Source organism: Oncorhynchus mykiss, chromosome 21 (genome assembly GCF_013265735.2).
Source record: "Oncorhynchus mykiss isolate Arlee chromosome 21, USDA_OmykA_1.1, whole genome shotgun sequence".
NCBI classification, from domain to species: Eukaryota; Metazoa; Chordata; class Actinopteri; order Salmoniformes; family Salmonidae; genus Oncorhynchus; species Oncorhynchus mykiss.
The window spans coordinates 15,689,382-15,715,991 of record NC_048585.1 but is presented as its reverse complement, the minus strand read 5'-3'; the positions used below and the strand labels follow the sequence as shown (position 1 = coordinate 15,715,991).

The following is a 26,610-nucleotide window of genomic DNA, read 5'->3' as shown; positions in this document are numbered from 1 at the left end:
ATCATGTCTAATCAATTGAATTTACCACAGGTGAACTCCAATCAAGTTGTAGAAACATCTCAAGGATGATCAATGGAAACAGGATGCACCTGAGCTCAATTTCGAGTCACATAGCAAAGCGTCTGAATATTTATGTAAATCTTACTTTAAAAAAGTGTTTTTGTTTGTTGACATTTGCAAGAAACTCTCAAAACCTGTTTCGCTGCGTCATTATGAGGTATTGTGTGTAGATTTCTAAGGCTTTGTAAGGTTGTAACGTAGCAAAAGTCAAGGGATTTGAATACTTTCCGAAGACACTGTATATTTAAATTCTGAAGTACGATGAAGATGTGGTGTCATGGACAGGGCTAACCATGGCTTGTTTAACCTTCACATTTTATCTTTACAAACGGAAAGAATTTAAATGAATCTGAGACTGACACACTATCAGTGTGTTTGAGGGGATCAGTTTGAGCAAAGCAAGGGGCAGAATCGCTAACATTAATCAAACAATGGATGCAAGGTGATTTGTTGATCAGTAATTCTGCTCAATCACACAGCAACATAGTCAATCTCAAACATGTACCATGTGAATCATGTTCTGAAAGTCTTCCTCCGTGACAAAATGGTAGTCGCTCCCATCCTCCTCTCCAAAGTAGGGACCCCTGGTGGTATGGCAGGTTCTGTGACAACAAGAGACAAATGGTTCCAATGGCAATACAGCAATACATTCAAGCTAGCAACTCAACTTCCTTGGTCATGTACACAGTTTAGCAGGTGTTATGGCTGCAGCGAACTGCTTATGTTCCTATCAATCAATGCAGTAAATGTCAACAAGCGCACAATAATCCAACATTTTAAATAATCAAAAACTCCTAAGGATCATCAAATCAAATCAAATCAAATTTTATTTGTCACATACACATGGTTAGCAGATGTTAATGCGAGTGTAGCGAAATGCTTGTGCTTCTAGTTCCGACAATGCAGTAATAACCAACAAGTAATCTAACTAACAATTCCAAAACTACTGTCTTGTACACAGTGTAAGGGGATAAAGAATATGTACATAAGGATATATGAATGAGTGATGGTACAGAGCAGCATAGGCAAGATACAGTAGATGGTATCGAGTACAGTATATACATATGAGATGAGTATGTAAACAAAGTGGCATAGTTAAAGTGGCTAGTGATACATGTATTACATAAGGATACAGTCGATGATATAGAGTACAGTATATACGTATGCCTATGAGATGAATAATGTAGGGTAAGTAACATTATATAAGGTAGCATTGTTTAAAGTGGCTAGTGATATATTTACATCATTTCCCATCAATTCCCATTATTAAAGTGGCTGGAGTTGAGTCAGTGTCAGTGTGTTGGCAGCAGCCACTCAATGTTAGTGGTGGCTGTTTAACAGTCTGATGGCCTTGAGATAGAAGCTGTTTTTCAGTCTCTCGGTCCCAGCTTTGATGCACCTGTACTGACCTCGCCTTCTGGATGATAGCGGGGTGAACAGGCAGTGGCTCGGGTGGTTGATGTCCTTGATGATCTTTATGGCCTTCCTGTGACATCGGGTGGTGTAGGTGTCCTGGAGGGCAGGTAGTTTGCCCCCGGTGATGCGTCACCACCCTCTGGAGAGCCTTACGGTTGAGGGCGGAGCAGTTGCCGTACCAGGCGGTGATACAGCCCGCCAGGATGCTCTCGATTGTGCATCTGTAGAAGTTTGTGAGTGCTTTTGGTGACAAGCCGAATTTCTTCAGCCTCCTGGGGTTGAAGAGGCGCTGCTGCGCCTTCTTCACAATGCTGTCTGTGTGAGTGGACCAATTCAGTTTGTCTGTGATGTGTATGCCGAGGAACTTAAAACTTGCTACCCTCTCCACTACTGTTCCATCGATGTGGATAGGGGGGTGTTCCCTCTGCTGTTTCCTGAAGTCCACAATCATCTCCTTAGTTTTGTTGACGTTGAGTGTGAGGTTATTTTCCTGACACCACACTCCGAGGGCCCTCACCTCCTCCCTGTAGGCCGTCTCGTCATTGTTGGTAATCAAGCCTACCACTGTTGTGTCGTCCGCAAACTTGATGATTGAGTTGGAGGCGTGCATGGCCACGCAGTCGTGGGTGAACAGGGAGTACAGGAGAGGGCTCAGAACGCACCCTTGTGGGGCCCCAGTGTTGAGGATCAGCGGGGAGGAGATGTTGTCAGGAAGTCCAGTACCCAGTTGCACAGGGCGGGGTCGAGACCCAGGGTCTCGAGCTTGATGACGAGCTTGGAGGGTACTATGGTGTTGAATGCCGAGCTGTAGTCAATGAACAGCATTCTCACATAGGTATTCCTCTTGTCCAGATGGGTTAGGGCGGTGTGCAGTGTGGTTGAGATTGCATCGTCTGTGGACCTATTTGGGCGGTAAGCAAATTGGAGTGGGTCTAGGGTGTCAGGTAGGGTGGAGGTGATATGGTCCTTGACTAGTCTCTCAAAGCACTTCATGATGACGGAAGTGAGTGCTACGGGGCGGTAGTCGTTTAGCTCAGTTACCTTAGCTTTCTTGGGAACAGGAACAATGGTGGCCCTCTTGAAGCATGTGGGAACAGCAGACTGGTATAGGGATTGATTGAATATGTCCGTAAACACACCGGCCAGCTGGTCTGCGCATGCTCTGAGGGCGCGGCTGGGGATGCCGTCTGGGCCTGCAGCCTTGCGAGGGTTAACACGTTTAAATGTCTTACTCACCTCGGCTGCAGTGAAGGAGAGACAGCATGTTTTCGTTGCAGGCCGTGTCAGTGGCACTGTATTGTCCTCAAAGCGGGCAAAAAAGTTATTTAGTCTGCCTGGGAGCAGGACATCCTGGTCCGTGACTGGGCTGGATTTCTTCCTGTAGTCCGTGATTGACTGTAGACCCTGCCACATGCCTCTTGTGTCTGAGCCGTTGAATTGAGATTCTACTTTGTCTCTGTACTGACGCTTAGCTTGTTTGATAGCCTTGCGGAGGGAATAGCTGCACTGTTTGTATTCGGTCATGTTACCAGACACCTTGCCCTGATTAAAAGCAGTGGTTCGCGCTTTCAGTTTCACGCGAATGCTGCCATCAATCCACGGTTTCTGGTTAGGGAATGTTTTAATCGTTGCTATGGGAACGACATCTTCAACGCACGTTCTAATGAACTCACACACCGAATCAGCGTATTCGTCAATGTTGTTGTCTGACGCAATACGAAACATGTCCCAGTCCACGTGGTGGAAGCAGTCTTGGAGTGTGGAGTCAGCTTGGTCGGACCAGCGTTGGACAGACCTCAGCGTGAGAGCCTCTTGTTTTAGTTTCTGTCTGTAGGCAGGGATCAACAAAATGGAGTCGTGGTCAGCTTTTCCGAAAGGGGGGCGGGGCAGGGCCTTATATGCGTCGCGGAAGTTAGAGTAACAATGATCCAAGGTCTTTCCACCCCTGGTTGCGCAATCGATATGCTGATAAAATTTAGGGAGTCTTGTTTTCAGATTAGCCTTGTTAAAATCCCCAGCTACAATGAATGCAGCCTCCGGATGAATGGTTTCCAGTTTGCAAAGAGTTAAATAAAGTTCGTTCAGAGCCATCGATGTGTCTGCTTGGGGGGGGATATATACGGCTGTGATTATAATCGAAGAGAATTCTCTTGGTAGATAATGCGGTCTACATTTGATTGTGAGGAATACCAATAATGGTATTGCAACACACCGAGACAGAATAACGGACAGACTAGACATATAGACGGACACGTGCCACACACTCGCTTTGATGCACACAAGCGCACACACACACACACACCAACTCCACTACCAATGTGAAGTGGAGCACTCCATGGCCACATCAACAGGTTCTTGTCATTTTGGAGGGGTAAGTATGTTAACTGTTTTTTACGTTAGCTCTGGAGAGGACAGGGGCTGGGATGGGGCGACCTCCCCTGGGTTCGGGGATGTAGAAGGAAGTGTGTGTGCGTGTGTCTGTGTGTAGAGCAGGGCTCTCCAAACATGTTCATGGAGAGCCACCCTCCTGGAGGATTTCACTCCAACCCTCATCTAGCGTACTAGATTCTAATAATTAGCTGGTTGATCAACTGAATCAGGTTAATTACAACTGGTGTTGGAGTTAAAACCTACAGGAGGGTCGCTCTCCAGGAACAGGGTTTGGGTTCAAAACTACAGGAGGGTAGCTCTCCAGGAACAGGGTTGGAGTGAAAACCTACAGGAGGGTAGCTCTCCTGGAACAGGGTTGGAGTTAAAACCTACAGGAGGGTATCTCTCAAGGAACAGGGTTGGAGTGAAAACCTACAGGAGGGTAGCTCTCCAGGAACAGGGTTGGAGTGAAAACCTACAGGAGGGTGGCTCTCCAGGAACAGGGTTAAAACCTACTGGAGGGTAGCTCTCCAGGAACAGGGATAGAGAACCCTGGTGTAGAGGTTTCTATTAAAACCAGCGTAAGGTGAGAGCCATAGACAAGTCATGTCCAGCAGATGTTCTTTTGATTCCAGCGCTCCAGTGTTCGTGCTCTCTCTACCACTATTTACTGCTTCTTATTTCTTCTATTGTCCGTGGTGGGGAACCTTGTTATTTATCACTCCCCATTGCTCATGTGTTGGAGGTATTGACCATCTGGTTTAACAGTGTGGAAGTATCATGTATCCATGGATGGGGAACCAGAGGGGATCCTCCTGAAATATATTTAGTACCATCCTAAACAATAACCCTAACCCTAGCCATCACCTCTGTGACCAGGCCTTCTCATATTTAAGGTAACTGCATCCTTTGATAAAGTCTATTCCAATGAGCACAAAATGCGAGAAGCAAGCTGGCCAAAAGTAGTGCACTATATATAGAAAAGTGTGCTTTATGGATGCACACAAGCCCCCAGAGTTTGGCCACAGCTTGCCAAAAGTAGTGCACTACTATGTAGGAAATAGGGTACCATTTGGCACTTGGGACTCACCCGTAGCCGAAGAAGTCGTTGAACTCTCGGCAGAGCTTGTGGGCCAGCTCTCTCTTCCCACAAGCCTGGGGCCCAGTCAACACCAGCATGGGGTAGGGAGAGTCAAGACTGGGCAGGGTGCTGGGACACACGCACACAGCAACACATGGATGACACAGTACACCATTTAGAGAGAGGGAGAGCACAAGGATAAAGAGTCTAGGAGGTAATTTACCATTGTTCAGGACAACAAGCCAATCAGAAAAATCTGATTTTTCTAGGCCACGGGATAGGTCAGTTTCTATGATGTATAAATAGAGTATAAATGTCAGATTGCGAGAACAAGTTAATTTAGTATGTAAGCTTTATTTAGAATATTCATTGTATCGACTTCTGATTGGCTGAAAGTCGTGTTCTAAGGAGGGTAGTCCAGTCAGGGTAGTTGGCGGATCGTGCTGTTTTTACCTATCATAGATGACCTGGGGCTGCATCAGCTGGTATACCATGTGACTCATGTGCTCCCTGGCTGCCACCACCTCCAGAGGAGGGTCGTACTTGTTCACAGCCGAGACCTGGAGAACACAGGGGGAGACGTTCATATGTCACAATGTTCACAGCAGACACCTGGAGAACACAGGGGGAGACGTTCATATGTCACAATGTTCACAGCAGACACCTGGAGAACACAGGGGAGACGTTCATATGTAACAATGTTCACAGCAGACACCTGGAGAACACAGGGGGAGACGTTCATATGTCACAATGTTCACAGCAGACACCTGGGGAACACAGGGGGAGACGTTCATATGTCACATTGCCGATAAATATCTTACTTCAAGTCAGTCCTATCTAGAAGTATGTAGAAGTATGTACAGTCAGAAGATTACATACACCTCAGCCAAATACATTTAAACTCCGTTTTTCACAATTCCTGACATTTAATCCTTCTAAAAATTGCCTGTCTTAGGTCAGTTAGGATAACCACTTTATTTTAAGAATGTGAAATGTCAGAATATTTGCAGAGAGAATTATTTATTTCAGATGTATTTCTTTCATCACATTCCCAGTGGGTCAGACGTTACATACACTCAATTTAGTATTTGGTAGCATTGTCTTTAAATTGTTTAACTTGGGTCAAACGTTTCGGGTAGCCTTCCACAAGCTTCCCACAATAAGTTGGGTGAATTTTGGCCCATTCCTCCTGACAGAGCTGGTGTAACTGAGTCAGGTTAGTAGGCCTCCTTGCTCACACACGCTTTCAATTCTGCCCACACATATTCTATAGGATTGAGGTCAGGGCTTTGTGATGGCCACTCCAATACCTTGACTTTGTTGTCCTTAAGCCATTTTGCCACAACTTTGGAAGTATGCTTGGGGTCATTGTCCATTTGGAATACTCATTTGCGACCAAGCTTTAACTTCCTGACTGATGTCTTGAGATGTTGCTTCAATATATCCACATAATTTTCCATCTCATGATGCCATCTATTTTGTGAAGTGCACCAGTCCCTTCTGCAGCAAAGCACCCACACAACATGATGCTGCCACCCCCGTGCGTCACGGTTGGGATGGTGTTCTTCAGCTTGCAAGCTTCCCCCTTTTGCCTCTAAACATAACGATGGTCATTATGGCCAAACAGTTCTAGAGGATATTTCTACAAAAAGTAAGATTTTTCTCGCCATGTGCAGTTGCAAACCGTAGTCTGTTTTTTTCTTCGTGGTGGTTTTGGAGCAGTGGCTTATGTCGCTATAGGACTCGTTTTACTGTGGATATAGATACTTTTGTGCCTGTTTCCTCCAGCATCTTCACAAGGTCCTTTGCTGTTGTTCTGGGATTGATTTGCACTTTTCGCACCAAAGTACGTTCATCTCTAGGAGACAGAACGCGTCTCCTTCCTGAGCGGTATGACGGCTGCGTGGTCCCAGCGTGTTTATACTTACGTACTATTGTTTGTACAGAGGAATGTGGTACCTTCAGGTGTTTGGAAATTGCTCCCAAGGGTGAACCAGAGTTGTGGAGGTCTACAATTTATTTTCCGAGGTCTTGGCTGATTTCTTTTGATTTTCCCATGATGTCAAGCAAAGAGGCACTGAGTTTGAAGGTAGGCCTTGAAATACATCCACAGGTACACCTCCAATTGACTCAAATGATGTCAATTAGCCTATTAGAAGCTTCTAAAGCCATGACTTCATTTTCTGGAATTTTCCAAGCTGTTTAAAGGTACAGTCAACTTAGTGTATGTAAACTTCTAACCCACTGGAATTGTGATACAGTGAGTTATAAGTGAAATAATCTGTCTGTAAACAATTGTTGGAAAAATTCCTTGTGTCATGCACAAAGTAGATGTCCTAACCGACTTGCCAAAACTATAGTTTGTTAACAAGAAATTTGTGGAGTGGTTGAAAAACGAGTTTAATGACTCCAACCTAAGTGTATGTAAACTTCAGACTTCAACTGTATCATTGACCTATATTATAAAACCTCTACAGATCCTGACAGATGACCACTGTTGTAAATAAAAACATACCAGGTTAGCATTCACTGTCCCAATTAGCAAAACATGCCACTCAGTTATTGATGCCCCTCCTCCTCTTCCTATAGGCACAGTATTACACACAGGGATGGACATCTAATAGAGCATTACCAAGCTAGCCCGAGATGCAGGAGAAATGTTGTCTTTTCCATCTTCACCCAGCAGATTTTGGACCTACTGTAGGCTAGTATCAATTGTGGTCTACTAGCTAGCCGGCTGGCCAGTCTACTAGCCAGCCGGCTGGCCAGCGCCAGTCTACTAGTCCGGCTGACCAGTGGCAGTCTACTAGCCAGCCGGCTAGCACCAGTCTACTAGCCCGGCTAGCCAGCGGCAGTCTACTAGCCCGGCTGGCTAGCGCCAGTCTTTTAGCCCAGCCCGGCTGGCCAGCACCAGTCTACTAGCCCGGCTGGCCAGCGCCAGTCTACTAGCCAGCCGGCTAGCGCCAGTCTACTAGCCCGGCTGGCCAGCGCCAGTCTACTAGCCAGCCGGCTAGCGCCAGTCTACTAGCCCGGCTGGCCAGCGCCAGTCTACTAGCTCGGCCAGCGCCAGTCTACTAGCCCGGCCGGCTAGCGCCAGTCTACTAGCCCGGCTGGCCAGCGCCAGTCCACTAGCCCGGCTGGCCAGCGCCAGTCCACTAGCCCGGCTGGCCAGCGCCAGTCCACTAGCCCGGCTGGCCAGTGGCAGTCTACTAGCCTGGCTGGCCAGCACCAGTCTACTAGCCCGGCCGGCCAGTGGCAGTCTACTAGCCCGGCCCAAAATCCTTAAGTTCCATCACTGATAACCATCTCATACATCCAACCTGCCTTCTCCTCTACTGTGACTTTCTCCTGGTCCAGGCCAGTCAGGTGTTGAAGGAGGAAGATCACTGCCAGTCTGTAGTCCAGTTGCTCCTGGGGTTGAAACAACAGTGAAAGAAGCAGCATGGACATGTCTATTGTCAGTACAGAGGAAGCAGACAGCATTAGGGAGCTAACTTATTTAGTGATGTGTTCTGGGTGTAGGTGCAGTGCAGCTACCTGGACTAGGTTTCTCTGCAGATTCAGCTCCCGGAGCAGGCACAGGTCATGGATGTGTGTGGCCTCCTTGATTTCACTGATCTGAGAACAGTATATCATACAGAAAAAAGATCAGATGCTTGGATCAAGAATAAATCCTTTAAAAACTATTAAAACTAAATGTAATACCACAGCCAATCTATCAGTTGATGCAGTGGAATAGCTTTATCACTCAGCTCCTGGTATACAGTCGCTAGGTGGTTTAGTGATACTGGCCATTGGTACCATGCAGACAGTGGCAGAGACAAGAGCAGGACATTAGGGAATGGACTGTGTCTCACCAGGTTCCTCTCCAGTTTGAGAAGAGAGCAGGACATTAAGGAATGGACTGTGTCTCACCAGGTGCCTCTCCAGTTTGAGAAGAGAGCAGGACATTAAGGAATGGACTGTGTCTCACCAGGTTACTCTCCAGTTTGAGAAGAGAGCAGGACATTAAGGAATGGACTGTGTCTCACCAGGTTCCTCTCCAGTTTGAGAAGAGAGCAGGACATTAAGGAATGGACTGTGTCTCACCAGGTTCCTCTCCAGTTTGAGAAGAGAGCAGGACATTAAGGAATGGACTGTGTCTCACCAGGTTCCTCTCCAGTTTGAGAAGAGAGCAGGACATTAAGGAATGGACTGTGTCTCACCAGGTTCCTCTCCAGTTTGAGAAGAGAGCAGGACATTAAGGAATGGACTGTGTCTCACCAGGTTCCCATCCAGTTTGAGAAGAGAGCAGGACATTAAGGAATGGACTGTGTCTCACCAGGTTCTCTCCAGTTTGACAGGAGAGCAGGACATTAAGGAATGGACTGTGTCTCACCAGGTTACTCTCCAGTTTGACAGGAGAGCAGGACATTAAGGAATGGACTGTGTCTCACCAGGTTCCTCTCCAGTTTGACAGGAGAGCAGGACATTAAGGAATGGACTGTGTCTCACCAGGTTCCTCTCCAGTTTGACAGGAGAGCAGGACATTAAGGAATGGACTGTGTCTCACCAGGATCCTCTCCAGTTTGACAGGAGAGCAGGACATTAAGGAATTAGGGAGGGTAACCAAGGTTGACAGGAGAGCAGGACATTAAGGAATGGACTGTGTCTCACCAGGTACCTCTCCAGTTTGACAGGAGAGCAGGACATTAAGGAATGGACTGTGTCTCACCAGGTTCCTCTCCAGTTTGACAGGAGAGCAGGACATTAAGGAATTAGAGAGGGTAACCAAGGTCGACAAGAGAGCAGGACAATAAGGAATGGACTGTGTCTCACCAGGTTACTCTCCAGATTGATGGAGCCCAGCAGATGGAGATTCTGCAGGCCTGACAGACTGCTGATGCGGTTCAGAGACAGATCCAGGACCTGCAGGGTTCTCAGAGTCTCCACATTCTCTATCTTCTCAATCTGATTCCCCCTCTGGATAGAGAGGACGTGATACATGACAAACACTGGGAATATGAATACCGTGTGGACAAATACACACACACATATTAATGAACTCATACAAGCTCACACACACACACAACTCTCCCTCCTCCTACACACTGTCACGACGTTGCCCTCTTTGGACACAGCGAGTACCACCTCCCTACCTCTGTACCATCTCTCTCTGTCTGTCTCCTTACAACCAGGCTGCTGTGGTCAGAGAGGTCGTAAATTCTTTCTTTGTTGAATTTTTACACCCTTTTCTCCCCAATTTTGTGGTATCCAATTGTTAGTAGCTACTATCTTGTCTCATCGCTACAACTCCCGTACGGGCTCGGGAGAGACGAAGGTTGAAAGTCATGCATCCTCCGATACACAACCCAACCAAGCCGCACTGCTTCTGAACACAGCGCGCATCCAACCCGGAAGTCAGCCGGGTTGGATGTGTCGGAGGAAACACCGTGCACCTGGCAACCTTGGTTAACGTGAACTGTGCCCAGCCCGCCACAGGAGTCGCTGGTGCGCGATGAGACAAGGATATCCCTACCGGCCAAACCCTCCCTAACCCGGACGACGCTAGGCCAATTGTGCGTCGCCCCACGGACCTCCCGGTCGCGGCCAGTTACGACAGAGCCTGGGCGCGAACCCAGAGTCTCTGGTGGCACAGCTGGCGCTGCAGTACAGCGCCCTTAACCACTGCGCCACCCTGGGGGCCGGTCGTAAATTCTTAGGGAAGATCCTGCCTCATGGCCAGACAGTATAGAGAGAGTGAGTTTTCATAGAGAGAACAAATGAATTTCTTCTTCCTCACAGAACTGGAGAACCGAACGACATTTATGTTCTGGAGAAGGTATAAAAGATCGGAGAAGAACCCAGCTACGAACTGGTCCGTTTGGTACAATTTTGTGAAACTCATGGGAGACAATTCGGCCACATTACCATAACGCTTTTTATACAATAGCCTCAGTTATGAGGCTTACATCTAATTGTTGTATAAGATGAATGAGTGAGGTTGTGTAATGTGATTTTGGACTGTTTAAAGTTTCACTAAAAAGTTTCACTAAGTCATTGGCACACTCCCAGGGGCACAGACAGGACCTTTTTCTGTGTCCCAAATAAAACCTCCACCTGTGTTTTCTATCACCAGAACGAGCTTACCTCAATTACGAGATGGCTAAAGGTTGCAGACCAGCTTACCACGAGAGGGCCAAGGTTTGAGTAGAGACCTGAGTATAAGCTAAGGTTTGAGTAGATGGCTGAATCTTTTATCCATACCACGTGGTTAAACTCTTAAGACTATTGATACCGATAGAATAAGAACAAGTCTTTGATATTAATTACTAGTCTGCAGCTAGGAATTCGGTGTCATTGAACGCGAAGACCGACACACGCCGAAACATCTATTCTATAACGACATGAATGAATGTCACTCTGAACTATCCATTCTAACCACGACAGAGAGAGAGAGAGGGCGGACACTCTCCAACAGAAACTAACTTTTCAACAGAGATCCCGACGACACACTGAGCGTAAATATATTGATTGATTGCAATTGTTCCCGAATGAGTGAGCGTTCATGTGCAAAGGATTAGCATTTCAATTGTTATAATATTCAACTCTGTAGTGTCTCCTCAGCTGACCCCCCACTCCCCTTTTGTCTAACAAGCCGCCATGCCGGTTTAGCCCACTAGGGAACATTCTCCTATCATTCTCCTATCATTTCCTTGTAACCATATCTACTGTTTGATATTTCTGTGAATTACTTAGTTAGTAAATCAATTATTTTAAGGCAATTGATGTATGGATGACTCATAGTGAAGACTGGGTTCGTGCAAATAACCAACACTTTACAACGTTTGGAATGAGACTAACGTGAGGTAAATACTATTTCATTAATTCGAAGACTAATTGATCAGATATTAAAATATCTGAAAGTTATATTAGAAAAATTATAACTTTGTAATCTGAATATTTTCCTTGGTGCCCCGAACTTCCTAGTTAATTACAGTTACATGATTAATCTGTTTAATCGCGTAATAATAATTACAGAGAGTTATTTGATAAATAAGTCTTCAGTTTTAATGATGCCAAAGACACGACAACACACACACGCCCATGTCACACACACACACACACACACACACACACACACACACACACACTCACCCCACCCTCACTATCAAAGTTAACATTGAGTGTTCCCTTCCCCATCTGTAAGGAGTATAAAACTTATCCCTGAGATGTGTGTATGATTGACAGGCCAGCTCCAACGGTCTGGGTTGACAGGTGAGGAGTGACAGGTGAACAGCTGGCCAGACACTGATGTGCGCATGCCAAAAGCACTACAGACCAGCCCTCCTCTCCTCTAGAACCCACCATCCCTCCTGCTCTGTAACGACCCATCCCCACCCCACCTTCCCCCTGCGTGGGCTGTCATTCAGGATCCAGCCCCCACGGCCACCATGCCCTGCCCTCCTCCACTAGCCTTCCTGGCAGAGGGCTGCCGACAGCGGGGGACGGTGACCGCGCGGAGCCCTGGAAGCTCTCGAGGCCAGGGTGTGATGGGCTGAGAGAGGAGGCTGGCTGACAGGTAGCACGCTGTTAGGGAGCGGGGCTGGGCAGGAGAGGGCCGAGAGGGAAGGGGGAGGGGAGATGGAGACAGCGGCTGGTTCCCTGGTTGACAGGGATGCTATGGAGGGGTGAGGGAATAAGAGAGGAGAGGGGGGGGTTGAACAGGGTCCAGGCTTGCGCACACCGCTGGCAGCTGGTCCCAGAGGGGAGGGTGGAAGTGGACAGGGAACGCGGCTACATCATGCTGACGATGAGGAATCACTTTGATAAAGAACACCAGCATCCGTTAGAGAGGGAGAGGGAAGGGTCTGGAGGCCCGCTGGCACAGCCATATGGTGGCTCTCACACTGGAGCCCATGTCTGTGTGTCTTTGAAAAGCTGAAGCTCAATTATGTCTGTGGTTTAAATATGAGACAGGAGAGAGGGGGTAGGGGAGAGTTAAAAAATACACCACCTGCTGTCATCATGTTTGAAGAGAAAGAAGTGCTCAAATATTGTGTGTAGCATAACTGGCACCACACTGGGGGGATAACCTTTTAGAAAAGCCATGACGTAATGGAAGAATGTAGACACCAGGAAGGGACATCAAGGTGAAAACACAAAACAACTGATTCACAGGAAAACACTTGTGTCCTAGTCGGTAGGCCATATTAAATCAACCACAAGACCAACCACTAACCACAGTACTGATGAGCTTAGAGAGCTGCGTCTATACAACCGGATGGGCATATTCATATATGAGCATAACGCATGGTAAAATATTATCTTTAAGAATCTAATTATTCAACAAACACACACGCAATGTAATTATTCATGTAACATCTCCATATATAACACACATGAAAAGTGTTAGAAATTGAATAATTCAAGAAACAGGTGGAGCAGTTAGGACCTACCAGACAGAGGTCTTTGATTGGCAGGTTGTCCAGGCCTCTGATACAGGAGATCTTGTTGTGTGCCAGGCTGAGGTGTGTGAGGCTGGCACAATGCAGCAGACCACCGATCTCACTGAAACAGTTGTCTATCCAGAAGGGGCACACGTTAAGAATGGTATACAATGAGGAAGTAGTCTAGATAAGAGCTTGACATGTATGTGTGTCTGTGTAAATACATTTCGAAGGATACAGTCCAGATTCAGTTTACTCAAAGACGAGTAGGCTGACAAATGTGTCATTACTGACATCTGGTTATGGGAAAAGTTTACCTCCTGCGGAATACAACAAACATGAATAATGAATCAAGTGGACCAATCTTTAAATGCTTTTTGCACTGAAGAAATATGAAAATAAACAACCAAATGCATGTATAATATGATACATTCTACTAGTACTGTATAACTCACTGATAAACAATACGAAGAAGTCAACCCTGGTAAGTTCCTTGTCATTCCAGGGTAGGTAATACTTAGTAAGCATATGGAAGGACACTACAGTATAAATGGTCTATGATGATTGGAACCCATCTTCTGGGACTACAGGCTGCAAGAAACCCCAAGCCACAAATCAAGCGTTGTCTTATCCTGTCTGTTGAAGGTCCCACCTTGAGGTTCTTGGGCGGCTGGAATCCAAAGAAGTCGGTGAGTTGGTTGTGGGAGGCATCCAGGATGATGAGATATGGCATGTGGCTTACACAGGATACATCTACCAGTCAACATGCATTAGTAGAGTCAGGAGAGTCGGGCGAGCAGAGGGGGAGAGATGGCAACACCTGACACACAACTGTTATTATACAAACCAGAAGCCTAGAAGTTACAAGGGCACCGATGAGAAATGAACCATTGTTTAACTAATTAGGCTAATCAAGCTACATTTTCTATATCAGTAATTAGAATCATAACAAGGCGTACAGTGCATTTGTTAATGTGAGACACACACACACCTTTTATTTTGTTGTAAGGAAGTTCTAGCTTTTGAAGGTGGACGTAATTGCAAAGGATGGACACATTATTCAGATTTCGACCCTGGATGGAGACACATTCCGAAATTGAATTCCACATGACATAGAAAACAAAACAAGTTAAGAAATGCAACACAAATGGAAAGTAAACAGATTTGTTAGATATTCTACCGTATATAGTCTGATGGTAAACAGTTACTCCTGTAAAGCATATTATCAGCGATTGATGGGGTTACACTATCAACCTGAAGTGTGTGTGTGTTGTGTGTGTTCTTACAGGAGCAGAGAGGAACTGGTAGACATGCTCTAGTCCAGTGGCAGAGTGTCCCAGGTTGGATAAACAGCTGGAAACTTCCTCTTCAGTCAACACACCATCGTTTTTCTGTATGAGACATTGCTACATCAAAACATGTTGCAGTACACAATAGAACAAGTCATGCACTGTCAATGCATTGTTTTTATGCACCAAACTTCTGTTATTATGAAACTCCGAGTAGAAAGAGAGAGAGAGAGAAGTTGCTTGCATCCTGAAAGTAATTAATAGAAACAGCGTGTTACTCACCAAGCCTCATGGCCCATCTGACTAAAGTAGTTAGCATCTTTATGAATTTAGCTGTTACCCCAAGCTTCCTCCCTTACCTCCATTGTCTTCTCCTCCTTCTCTTCCTCGGAGGTTGAAAACGTGTCTGCACACGGATGATGAACCGCAGCAGGAAATGGTTGCGCATCAGTGGTCTCCTGTGTCACTGACTCATGAGGGTAGCAAGTGGGTGACCCAGAGGAATACTGGGGCGATGTTTGCTTCCCGATATCTTGCAAATTGGAAATGGTCGAAGTAGAAGACATTTTGGATGAAATTGTTTGGCATGAGAATACTTTGGGGATATTTTTTACTTACTAATTAGCCTAGGTAGGCAGCTATTTTGAAAGTTGGCTCAGCTGGAGCAGATAGCGTTCTCTGTTGCTTAGTAACTAAGACGAAGCGTCAGTAGGTGAATTGAACTGTGGGAGATGTCGTTTTTGATTAATTTACTTCCCAACAGTTCATAAAATCTTTCAAACCCTGGTTCCCAGGTTCCACCGTCTGGAAAAAGTAATATATTCATGCATTTTCATTTTAGTGTGCCGAGACAAATATTAGCCATTAAATCTTCTAATAACTTTACACTAATCACCATGTTGAAACCTCCATCATGCTCACCAAAATGCAGAAAAAAGTTTGACATACTAGATTTCAAGTAGTGTGCTTTGTGCTTCAGACATCTTTCAACAGGTCTTGATCATTCTATAGAAAAGCCTTCTTCTGACATCCCATCAGATCTGGCAGCTGAGCTCAATTCCTGACAGTGTATATTTTGGATCCGTCTATGTAAAATGACATCATCGGACAAAGTCAATTTGTGTCAATGTGAAAAGACTTTGAATTATACGGTGCAACAGCACATAGACAGACCATGTTGTCTGGGTAGTGATTCGTTCTGTATGGCATTCGTCAATTCCTCTGTGTCAATGGAAGAAACTAGTCCCTTGACCACACGAGGTAGGAAACTGGCTCTTTTCATTGTACAAAAACACACAAACTGCTCATATACACAGGGGAATTTTGAGGTTTTATTTCAGCAAGATCAGTGTACACAATGGCAGGTCATCTTTCTTTAATTGAGTGAAGGAGTGATAGTCAAGGTGTTGGTCTGAAAGGGACGTTTAACAGACAATGGAGAAAGTACATCCTTAAATCACACCGGGACTCATTCACCTCCATTCTTATCAGATGTTTGTGAAAAAACTCATCAGACATGAAACCACTCTCATATTACACACTGTAGATGTGCAAAACGACATGTCTTAGTAAACAAACAAATAAAGCAAAGCGTAAAAAAACTAGTGAAATATATTTGTAGATCTTTACAATGAGTTGCCCCATTATTTAAAATATGGGTATAGGGGTCCGATATACGGGATCATTTAAATCCAGATGGAGTGTTCTCTTGTTCCCAAATCAGCAGAAAAAAACTCATCAGTTGTGCAGAGTACTGCAAGCCATAGAGACCTCCATAGTGTGTGTGTGTAATATAGTACGTGTTTATTGTGTGTGTACGTCTTGAGTGTGCTGAGTAAAACAAATGCTGTTCCTATGGCACGAGGCAATCCCTCCGGCAACCACAAGGCTCATATTGATCCCAGCCTACATGTCATTATGATGGATGGTGGCGCTGGGTTCTGGTGAACAGCACTGCCACAACTCTCCCCTGTTCTCTTTCCTCCCTCCCCCGCTCTTGTTAAGTACTTTTCCTCTGAGTTAATTAACTAAATATACTGAGGGGATGCAGGGGAAGGAATGATTTGTGACTCCTTGGAAGTGTATTCACTTTAGAATAGTTCTAGCAGAAGTTTTAACAGTTGTAGTGGTAGGAAGGGGAGTAGTGATTTGCAATTACATCCCTATTAAGTTCAAGACCTTGAGTGTTGGGACAAAATACACACTTAAATTGTACTGGATACATTGGCCCTCATCCCCTAGCACACATGTACACCTCAACGCTGCAGCACAGTCAATGCATATCAGGACAGTGGCAAATACTTTAATCAGAATCGGCTATAGCTACATTATATCCAATCTACATTATTCTAAAAGTGAGAGAAAAATAGAGTGAACCACAGCTGAGGTGGGGAACCAATTCCTTTCTTTGTCCTTGGGGAAGAAGAATGGCCACAAAATGGCCACAAGCAGGGGGAGAGAAGTGATAATCTAGACAGTCTAATCTGGCATCTGGTATTGCAGACACAGTCAGCGGGCCCACGAGGGAGAGCTGGAGGTAGAGCTGTAATTGAGAGCAGCAGTTAGATGTAATGAGACAATGAGATGAGAAAGGCCCCAAAGCCAGACTCTCAGAAAATTCCCCCATTCTCCACAGGTGAGACTAGGGCCGACCACATATGGGATGATTGAAGGGAGTCATTTTTTAAGTTGGAGAGTGTGTGTGTGTGTGTGTGTGTGTGTGTGAGTGATTTCTTGAGGAACTGGCTGCATTCTTGCCAGTGAATAAACAGATGAGTTACAACAACATATGCATATTGGTAACTAAGTTCAACCCTTAAATCAGTAAATAATTAATGTACAGCCTACCAGCATTATCTCAACCCCCAAAACATATTACATGGTTATTTACGGTCCGCCATGGGATCTAATGAAGACTCAGTTAGGACTTTTACAAACCCAGGTCAACACCAGTCCCTGTGGAGGTGCTGACCAGTCCCTCAGACGGTTAGCTGGCACTGCTAGGCAAGCTCTAAAAAATACTAGCTTTAATCTAAACCCTTTATCCAGACAGGAGGTTGAGAAACACTGGACAGTAATACAAACAGACCATTGCCAACAACAGCCTCCCAATGTCCCCCCCTCTCAAACAGTAGTGATCTTCTTGTCCTTGGTGGCCTGCTTGAAGGCTGCCTGCTCGCAGATGATCTCCTTGAGGCGCTGCAGCCGGACGTTCTGCGTGCTCAGGTCTCCCACGCCCGTCTGGCTCCTCTGCAGCAGGCTGAGGGCGTGGATGTACTCCAGCTCGGTGTAGCGAACGCCCTGGTCCACCACCAGGTTGAGCAACTCATCTGCAGCGTTGTACAGCATCTCATAGTACTGCCTAAACAGGGGAGGAGATGACTTCATTGTTCAATGCCCATGAGAATGTTCTGTGTTATCCCAATCCCTCTAAAAGACAGAGGTCAGAGAGGTCAGAGCAAAGGGGAGAGGAGATGGTGGTTAGGGGGTTAGAGGGAGGAAGGAAGGAAGGAAGGAAGGAGATGGGGGACAGGAGAGGTCAAAGGTCAGTAACCAGTAGTAGAGATGAGTAGAGAAAAAGGAAGGAATCAACACTATGACGTTGTTGATCTAGTACTACTGTACCATACTGCCTCACATAACACTATGATGTTGTTGATCTGGTACGACTGTACCATACTGCCCCACATAACACTATGATGTTGTTGATCTGGTACTACTATACCATACTGCCCCACATAACACTATGATGTTGTTGATCTGGTACTACTGTACCATACTGCCTCACATAACACTATGATGTTGTTGATCTGGTACTACTGTACCATACTGCCTCACATAACACTATGATGTTGTTGATCTGGTACTACTATACCATACTGCCTCACATAACACTATGATGTTGTTGATCTGGTACTAATGTACCATACTGCCCCACATAACACTATGATGTTGTTGATCTGGTACTACTATACCATACTGCCTCACATAACACTATGACGTTGATCTGGTACTACTGTACCATACTGCCTCACATAACACTATGATGTTGTTGATCTGGTACTAATGTACCATACTGCCCCACATAACACTATGATGATGTTGATCTGGTACTACTATACCATACTGCCTCACATAACACTATGATGTTGTTGATCTAGTACTACTGTACCATACTGCCTCACATAACACTATGATGTTGTTGATCTGGTACTACTATACCATACTGCCTCACATAACACTATGATGTTGTTGATCTGGTACTACTGTACCATACTGCCTCACATAACACTATGATGTTGTTGATCTGGTACTACTGTACCATACTGCCTCACATAACACTATGTTGTTGTTGATCTAGTACTACTGTACCATACTGCCTCACATAACACTATGATGTTGTTGATCTAGTACTACTGTACCATACTGCCTCACATAACACTATGATGTTGATCTAGTACTACTGTACCATACTGCCTCACATAACACTATGATGTTGTTGATCTGGTACTACTGTACCATACTGCCTCACATAACACTATGATGTTGTTGATCTGGTACTACTATACCATACTGCCTCACAATAACACTATGATGTTGATCTGGTACTACTGTACCATACTGCCTCACATAACACTATGATGTTGTTGATCTAGTACTACTGTACCATACTGCCTCACATAACACTATGATGTTGATCTAGTACTACTGTACCATACTGCCTCACATAACACTATGTTGTTGATCTGGTACTACTGTACCATACTGCCTCACATAACACTATGATGTTGATCTAGTACTACTGTACCATACTGCCCCACATAACACTATGATGTTGTTGATCTGGTACTACTGTACCATACTGCCTCACATAACACTATGATGTTGTTGATCTGGTACTACTATACCATACTGCCTCACAATAACACTATGATGTTGATCTGGTACTACTGTACCATACTGCCTCACATAACACTATGATGTTGTTGATCTAGTACTACTGTACCATACTGCCTCACATAACACTATGATGTTGTTGATCTAGTACTACTATACCATACTGCCCCACATAACACTATGATGTTGTTGATCTGGTACTACTATACCATACTGCCCCACATAACACTATGATGTTGTTGATCTGGTACTACTGTACCATACTGCCTCACATAACACTATGATGTTGTTGATCTGGTACTACTGTACCATACTGCCTCACATAACACTATGATGTTGTTGATCTGGTACTACTATACCATACTGCCTCACATAACACTATGATGTTGTTGATCTGGTACTAATGTACCATACTGCCCCACATAACACTATGATGTTGTTGATCTGGTACTACTATACCATACTGCCTCACATAACACTATGACGTTGATCTGGTACTACTGTACCATACTGCCTCACATAACACTATGATGTTGTTGATCTGGTACTAATGTACCATACTGCCCCACATAACACTATGATGATGTTGATCTGGTACTACTATACCATACTGCCTCACATAACACTATGATGTTGTTGATCTAGTACTACTGTACCATACTGCCTCACATAACACTATGATGTTGTTGATCTGGTACTACTATACCATACTGCCTCACATAACACTATGATGTTGTTGATCTGGTACTACTGTACCATACTGCCTCACATAACACTATGATGTTGTTGATCTGGTACTACTGTACCATACTGCCTCACATAACACTATGTTGTTGTTGATCTAGTACTACTGTACCATACTGCCTCACATAACACTATGATGTTGTTGATCTAGTACTACTGTACCATACTGCCTCACATAACACTATGATGTTGATCTAGTACTACTGTACCATACTGCCTCACATAACACTATGATGTTGTTGATCTGGTACTACTGTACCATACTGCCTCACATAACACTATGATGTTGTTGATCTGGTACTACTATACCATACTGCCTCACAATAACACTATGATGTTGATCTGGTACTACTGTACCATACTGCCTCACATAACACTATGATGTTGTTGATCTAGTACTACTGTACCATACTGCCTCACATAACACTATGATGTTGATCTAGTACTACTGTACCATACTGCCTCACATAACACTATGTTGTTGATCTGGTACTACTGTACCATACTGCCTCACATAACACTATGATGTTGATCTAGTACTACTGTACCATACTGCCCCACATAACACTATGATGTTGTTGATCTGGTACTACTATACCATACTGCCTCACAATAACACTATGATGTTGATCTGGTACTACTGTACCATACTGCCTCACATAACACTATGATGTTGTTGATCTAGTACTACTGTACCATACTGCCTCACATAACACTATGATGTTGTTGATCTAGTCCTACTGTACCATACTGCCTCACATAACACTATGATGATGTTGATCTAGTACTACTGTACCATACTGCCTCACATAACACTATGATGTTGATCTAGTACTACTGTACCATACTGCCCCACATAACACTATGATGTTGTTGATCTGGTACTACTGTACCATACTGCCTCACATAACACTATGATGTTGTTGATCTGGTACGACTGTACCATACTGCCCCACATAACACTACGATGTTGTTGATCTAGTACTACTATACCATACTGCCCCACATAACACTATGATGTTGTTGATCTGGTACTACTGTACCATACTGCCTCACATAACACTATGATGTTGTTGATCTGGTACTACTGTACCATACTGCCTCACATAACACTATGATGTTGTTGATCTGGTACGACTGTACCATACTGCCTCACATAACACTATGATGTTGTTGATCTGGTACGACTGTACCATACTGCCCCACATAACACTATGATGTTGTTGATCTGGTACTACTATACCATACTGCCTCACATAACACTATGACGTTGATCTGGTACTACTGTACCATACTGCCTCACATAACACTATGATGTTGTTGATCTGGTACTAATGTACCATACTGCCCCACATAACACTATGATGATGTTGATCTAGTACTACTATACCATACTGCCTCACATAACACTATGATGTTGTTGATCTAGTACTACTGTACCATACTGCCTCACATAACACTATGATGTTGATCTAGTACTACTGTACTATACTGCCTCACATAACACTATGATGTTGTTGATCTGGTACTACTGTACCATACTGCCTCACATAACACTATGATGTTGTTGATCTGGTACTACTATACCATACTGCCTCACAATAACACTATGACGTTGATCTGGTACTACTGTACCATACTGCCTCACATAACACTATGATGTTGTTGATCTAGTACTACTGTACCATACTGCCTCACATAACACTATGATGTTGATCTATTACTACTGTACCATACTGCCTCACATAACACTATGTTGTTGATCTGGTACTACTGTACCATACTGCCTCACATAACACTATGATGTTGTTGATCTGGTACTACTATACCATACTGCCTCACATAACACTATGATGTTGATCTGGTGCTACTGTACCATACTGCCTCACATAACACTATGATGTTGTTGATCTGGTACTAATGTACCATACTGCCCCACATAACACTATGATGATGTTGATCTGGTACGACTGTACCATACTGCCCCACATAACACTATGATGTTGTTGATCTGGTACTACTGTACCATACTGCCCCACATAACACTATGATGTTGTTGATCTAGTACTACTGTACCATACTGCCTCACATAACACTATGTTGTTGATCTGGTACTACTGTACCATACTGCCTCACATAACACTATGATGTTGTTGATCTAGTACTACTGTACCATACTGCCTCACATAACACTATGATGATGTTGATCTAGTACTACTGTACCATACTGCCTCACATAACACTATGATGTTGATCTAGTACTACTGTACCATACTGCCTCACATAACACTATGATGTTGTTGATCTGGTACTACTGTACCATACTGCCTCACATAACACTATGATGTTGTTGATCTGGTACGACTGTACCATACTGCCCCACATAACACTACGATGTTGTTGATCTAGTACTACTATACCATACTGCCCCACATAACACTATGATGTTGTTGATCTGGTACGACTGTACCATACTGCCTCACATAACACTATGATGTTGTTGATCTGGTACTACTGTACCATACTGCCTCACATAACACTATGATGTTGTTGATCTAGTCCTACTGTACCATACTGCCTCACATAACACTATGACGTTGTTGATCTAGTACTACTGTACCATACTGCCTCACATAACACTATGATGTTGTTGATCTGGTACTACTGTACCATACTGCCCCACATAACACTATGATGTTGTTGATCTGGTACTACTATACCATACTGCCTCACAATAACACTATGATGTTGATCTGGTACTACTGTACCATACTGCCTCACATAACACTATGATGTTGATCTGGTACTACTGTACCATACTGCCTCACATAACACTATGATGTTGTTGATCTAGTCCTACTGTACCATACTGCCTCACATAACACTATGATGTTGATCTGGTACTACTGTACCATACTGCCCCACATAACACTATGATGTTGATCTAGTACTACTGTACCATACTGCCTCACATAACACTATGATGTTGTTGATCTGGTACTACTGTACCATACTGCCTCACATAACACTATGTTGTTGATCTGGTACTACTGTACCATACTGCCTCACATAACACTATGATGTTGATCTGGTACTACTGTACCATACTGCCTCACATAACACTATGTTGTTGATCTGGTACTACTGTACCATACTGCCTCACATAACACTATGATGTTGTTGATCTGGTACTACTATACCATACTGCCTCACATAACACTATGATGTTGATCTGGTACTACTGTACCATACTGCCTCACATAACACTATGTTGTTGATCTGGTACTACTGTACCATACTGCCTCACATAACACTATGTTGTTGATCTGGTACTACTGTACCATACTGCCTCACATAACACTATGATGTTGATCTGGTACTACTGTACCATACTGCCTCACATAACACTATGTTGTTGATCTGGTACTACTGTACCATACTGCCTCACATAACACTATGATGTTGATCTGGTACTACTGTACCATACTGCCTCACATAACACTATGTTGTTGATCTGGTACTACTGTACCATACTGCCTCACATAACACTATGATGTTGATCTGGTACTACTGTACCATACTGCCTCACATAACACTATGATGTTGTTGATCTGGTACTACTGTACCATACTGCCTCACATAACACTATGATGTTGTTGATCTGGTACAAGGCCTACCTTCAAACTCAGTTCCTCTTTGCTCGACATCATGGGAAGATCAAATTAAATCAGCCAAGACCTCAGACAAAAATTGCAGACCTCCACTAGTCTGGTTCATCCTTGCGAGCAATTTCCAAAAGCCTGAATGTACCACGTTCATCTGTACAAACAATAGTACCCAAGTATAAACACCATGGGACCACGCAGCCTCCATACCGCTCAGGAAGGAGACGCATTTTGTCTCCTAGAGATGAACGTACTTTGGTGCAAAAAGTGCAAATCAATCCCAGAACAACAGCAAAGGACCTTGTGAAGATGCTGGAGAAAACAGGTACAAAAGTATCTATATCCACAGTAAAACGAGTCCTATATGGACAAAACCTGAAAGGCCGCTCAGCAAGGAAGTAGCCACTGCTCCAAAACCGGCATAAAAAAGCCAGACTGCGGTTTGCATATGGGGACAAAAATCGTACTTTTTGTAGAAATGTCCTCTGGTCTGATGAAACAAAAATAGAACTGTTTCGCCATAATGACCATCGTTATGTTTGAAGGAAAAAGGGGGACTGGTGCAGGAGGGAGTGGTGCACTTCACAAAATAGATGGCTTCATGAGGATGGAATGTTATGTGGATATATTGAAGCAACATCTCAAGACATCAGTCAGGAAGTTAAAGCTTGGTCTTAAATGAGTCTTCCAAATGGACAATGACCCTAATCATACTTCCAAAGTTGTGGCAAAATGGCTTAAGGACAACAAAGTCATAAAAAATCCCTGACATTAATCCCATAGAAAATGTGTGGGCAGAACTGAAAAAGCGTGTGTGAGCAAGGAGGCCTTCAAACCTGGCTCAGTTACACCAGCTCTGTCAGGAGAAATGGGCCAAAATTCACCCAACTTATTGCGTGAAGCTTGTGGAAGTCTTCCTGAAACGTTTGACCCAAGTTAAACAATTTAAAGACAATGCTACCAAATACTAATTGAGTGTATGTAAACTTCTGACCCACTGGGAATGTTTTGAAATAAATAAATCTGAAATAAATCATTCCCTCTACTATTATTGACATTTCACCTTCTAGAAAAAAAGAGGTGATCCTAACTGACCGAAAACAGGGAATTGTTACTAGGATTAAATGTCAGGAATTATGAAAAACTGAGTTTAAATGTTTTTGGCTAAGGTGTATGTAAACTTCTGACTTCAACTGTATATTGATGGTGGTTTAATCCATATGTATATTGAAGGTGGTTTAATCCAATTTTATATTGATGGTGGTTTAATCCATATGTATATTGATGGTGGTTTAGTCCATATGTATATTGATGGTGGTTTAGTCCATATGTATATTGATGGTGGTTTAGTCCATATGTATATTGATGTTGGTTTAAACCATATGTATATTGATGGTGGTTTAATCCATATGTATATTGATGGTGGTTTAGTCCATATGTATATTGATGTTGGTTTAAACCATATGTATATTGATGGTGGTTTAAACCATATGTATATTGATGGTGGTTTAAACCATATGTATATTGATGGTGGTTTAATCCATATGTATATTGATGGTGGTTTAGTCCATATGTATATTGATGTTGGTTTAAACCATATGTATATTGATGGTGGTTTAATCCATATGTATATTGATGGTGGTTTAAACCATATGTATATTGATGGTGGTTTAATCCATATGTATATTGATGGTGGTTTAAACCATATGTATATTGATGGTGGTTTAATCCATATGTATATTGATGGTGGTTTAATCCATATGTATATTGATGGTGGTTTAATCCATATGTATATTGATGGTGGTTTAATCCATATGTATATTGATGGTGGTTTAAACCATATGTATATTGATGGTGGTTTAATCCATATGTATATTGATGGTGGTTTAATCCATATGTACAGTGCCTTGCGAAAGTATTCGGCCCCCTTGAACTTTGCAAACTTTTGCCACATTTCAGGCTTCAAACATAAAGATATAAAATGTATTTTTTTGTGAAGAATCAACAACAAGTGGGACACAATCATGAAGTGGAACGACATTTATTGGATATTTCAAACTTTTTTAACAAATCAAAAACTGAAAAATTGGGCGTGCAAAATTATTCAGCCCCTTTACTTTCAGTGCAGCAAACTCTCTCCAGAAGTTCAGTGAGGATCTCTGAATGATCCAATGTTGACCTAAATGACTAATGATGATAAATACAATCCACCTGTGTGTAATCAAGTCTCCGTATAAATGCACCTGCACTGTGATAGTCTCAGAGGTCCGTTAAAAGCGCAGAGAGCATCATGAAGAACAAGGAACACACCAGGCAGGTCCGAGATACTGTTGTGAAGATGTTTAAAGCCGGATTTGGATACAAAAAGATTTCCCAAGCTTTAAACATCCCAAGGAGCACTGTGCAAGCGATAATATTGAAATGGAAGGAGTATCAGACCACTGCAAATCTACCAAGACCTGGCCGTCCCTCTAAACTTTCAGCTCATACAAGGAGAAGACTGATCAGAGATGCAGCCAAGAGGCCCATGATCACTCTGGATGAACTGCAGAGATCTACAGCTGAGGTGGGAGAGTCTGTCCATAGGACAACAATCAGTCGTACATTGCACAAATCTGGCCTTTATGGAAGAGTGGCAAGAAGAAAGCCATTTCTTAAAG

General features: G+C 43.7%; 2 protein-coding genes across 5 annotated transcripts in view; both read right to left on the bottom strand.

The window, feature by feature from the left end:
- LOC110500994 (leucine-rich repeat and guanylate kinase domain-containing protein-like) overlaps positions 1-15,373 on the bottom strand; it is a 36,932-nt gene extending 21,559 nt beyond the window's left edge. Inside the window, exons 1-12 of one of the 4 annotated variants that reach the window (XM_036957072.1) lie at positions 15,005-15,372; positions 14,643-14,747; positions 14,348-14,429; positions 14,009-14,109; positions 13,595-13,676; positions 13,366-13,490; positions 9,746-9,889; positions 8,465-8,545; positions 8,252-8,338; positions 5,381-5,487; positions 4,937-5,056; positions 566-662 (exon numbers count right to left, since the gene is read on the bottom strand). In XM_036957072.1, the coding sequence (XP_036812967.1) occupies positions 566-662; positions 4,937-5,056; positions 5,381-5,487; positions 8,252-8,338; positions 8,465-8,545; positions 9,746-9,889; positions 13,366-13,490; positions 13,595-13,676; positions 14,009-14,109; positions 14,348-14,429; positions 14,643-14,747; positions 15,005-15,211 (1,338 nt within the window). In that variant the 5' untranslated portion in view covers positions 15,212-15,372. Of the gene's footprint in view, positions 1-565; positions 663-4,936; positions 5,057-5,380; positions 5,488-8,251; positions 8,339-8,464; positions 8,546-9,745; positions 9,890-13,365; positions 13,491-13,594; positions 13,677-14,008; positions 14,110-14,347; positions 14,430-14,642; positions 14,748-14,927 lie in introns of all 4 variants that reach the window. The other 3 variants (XM_036957075.1, XM_036957073.1, XM_036957074.1) reach the window with 3 other exon arrangements.
- A 581-nt stretch (positions 15,374-15,954) lies between these two features.
- LOC110499821 (exocyst complex component 4) overlaps positions 15,955-26,610 on the bottom strand; it is a 237,494-nt gene continuing 226,838 nt past the window's right edge. The window contains exon 18 of the mRNA XM_036957071.1: positions 15,955-18,006. Within this exon, the coding sequence (XP_036812966.1) occupies positions 17,769-18,006 (238 nt within the window). The 3' untranslated portion in view covers positions 15,955-17,768. The remainder of the gene's footprint in view (positions 18,007-26,610) is intronic.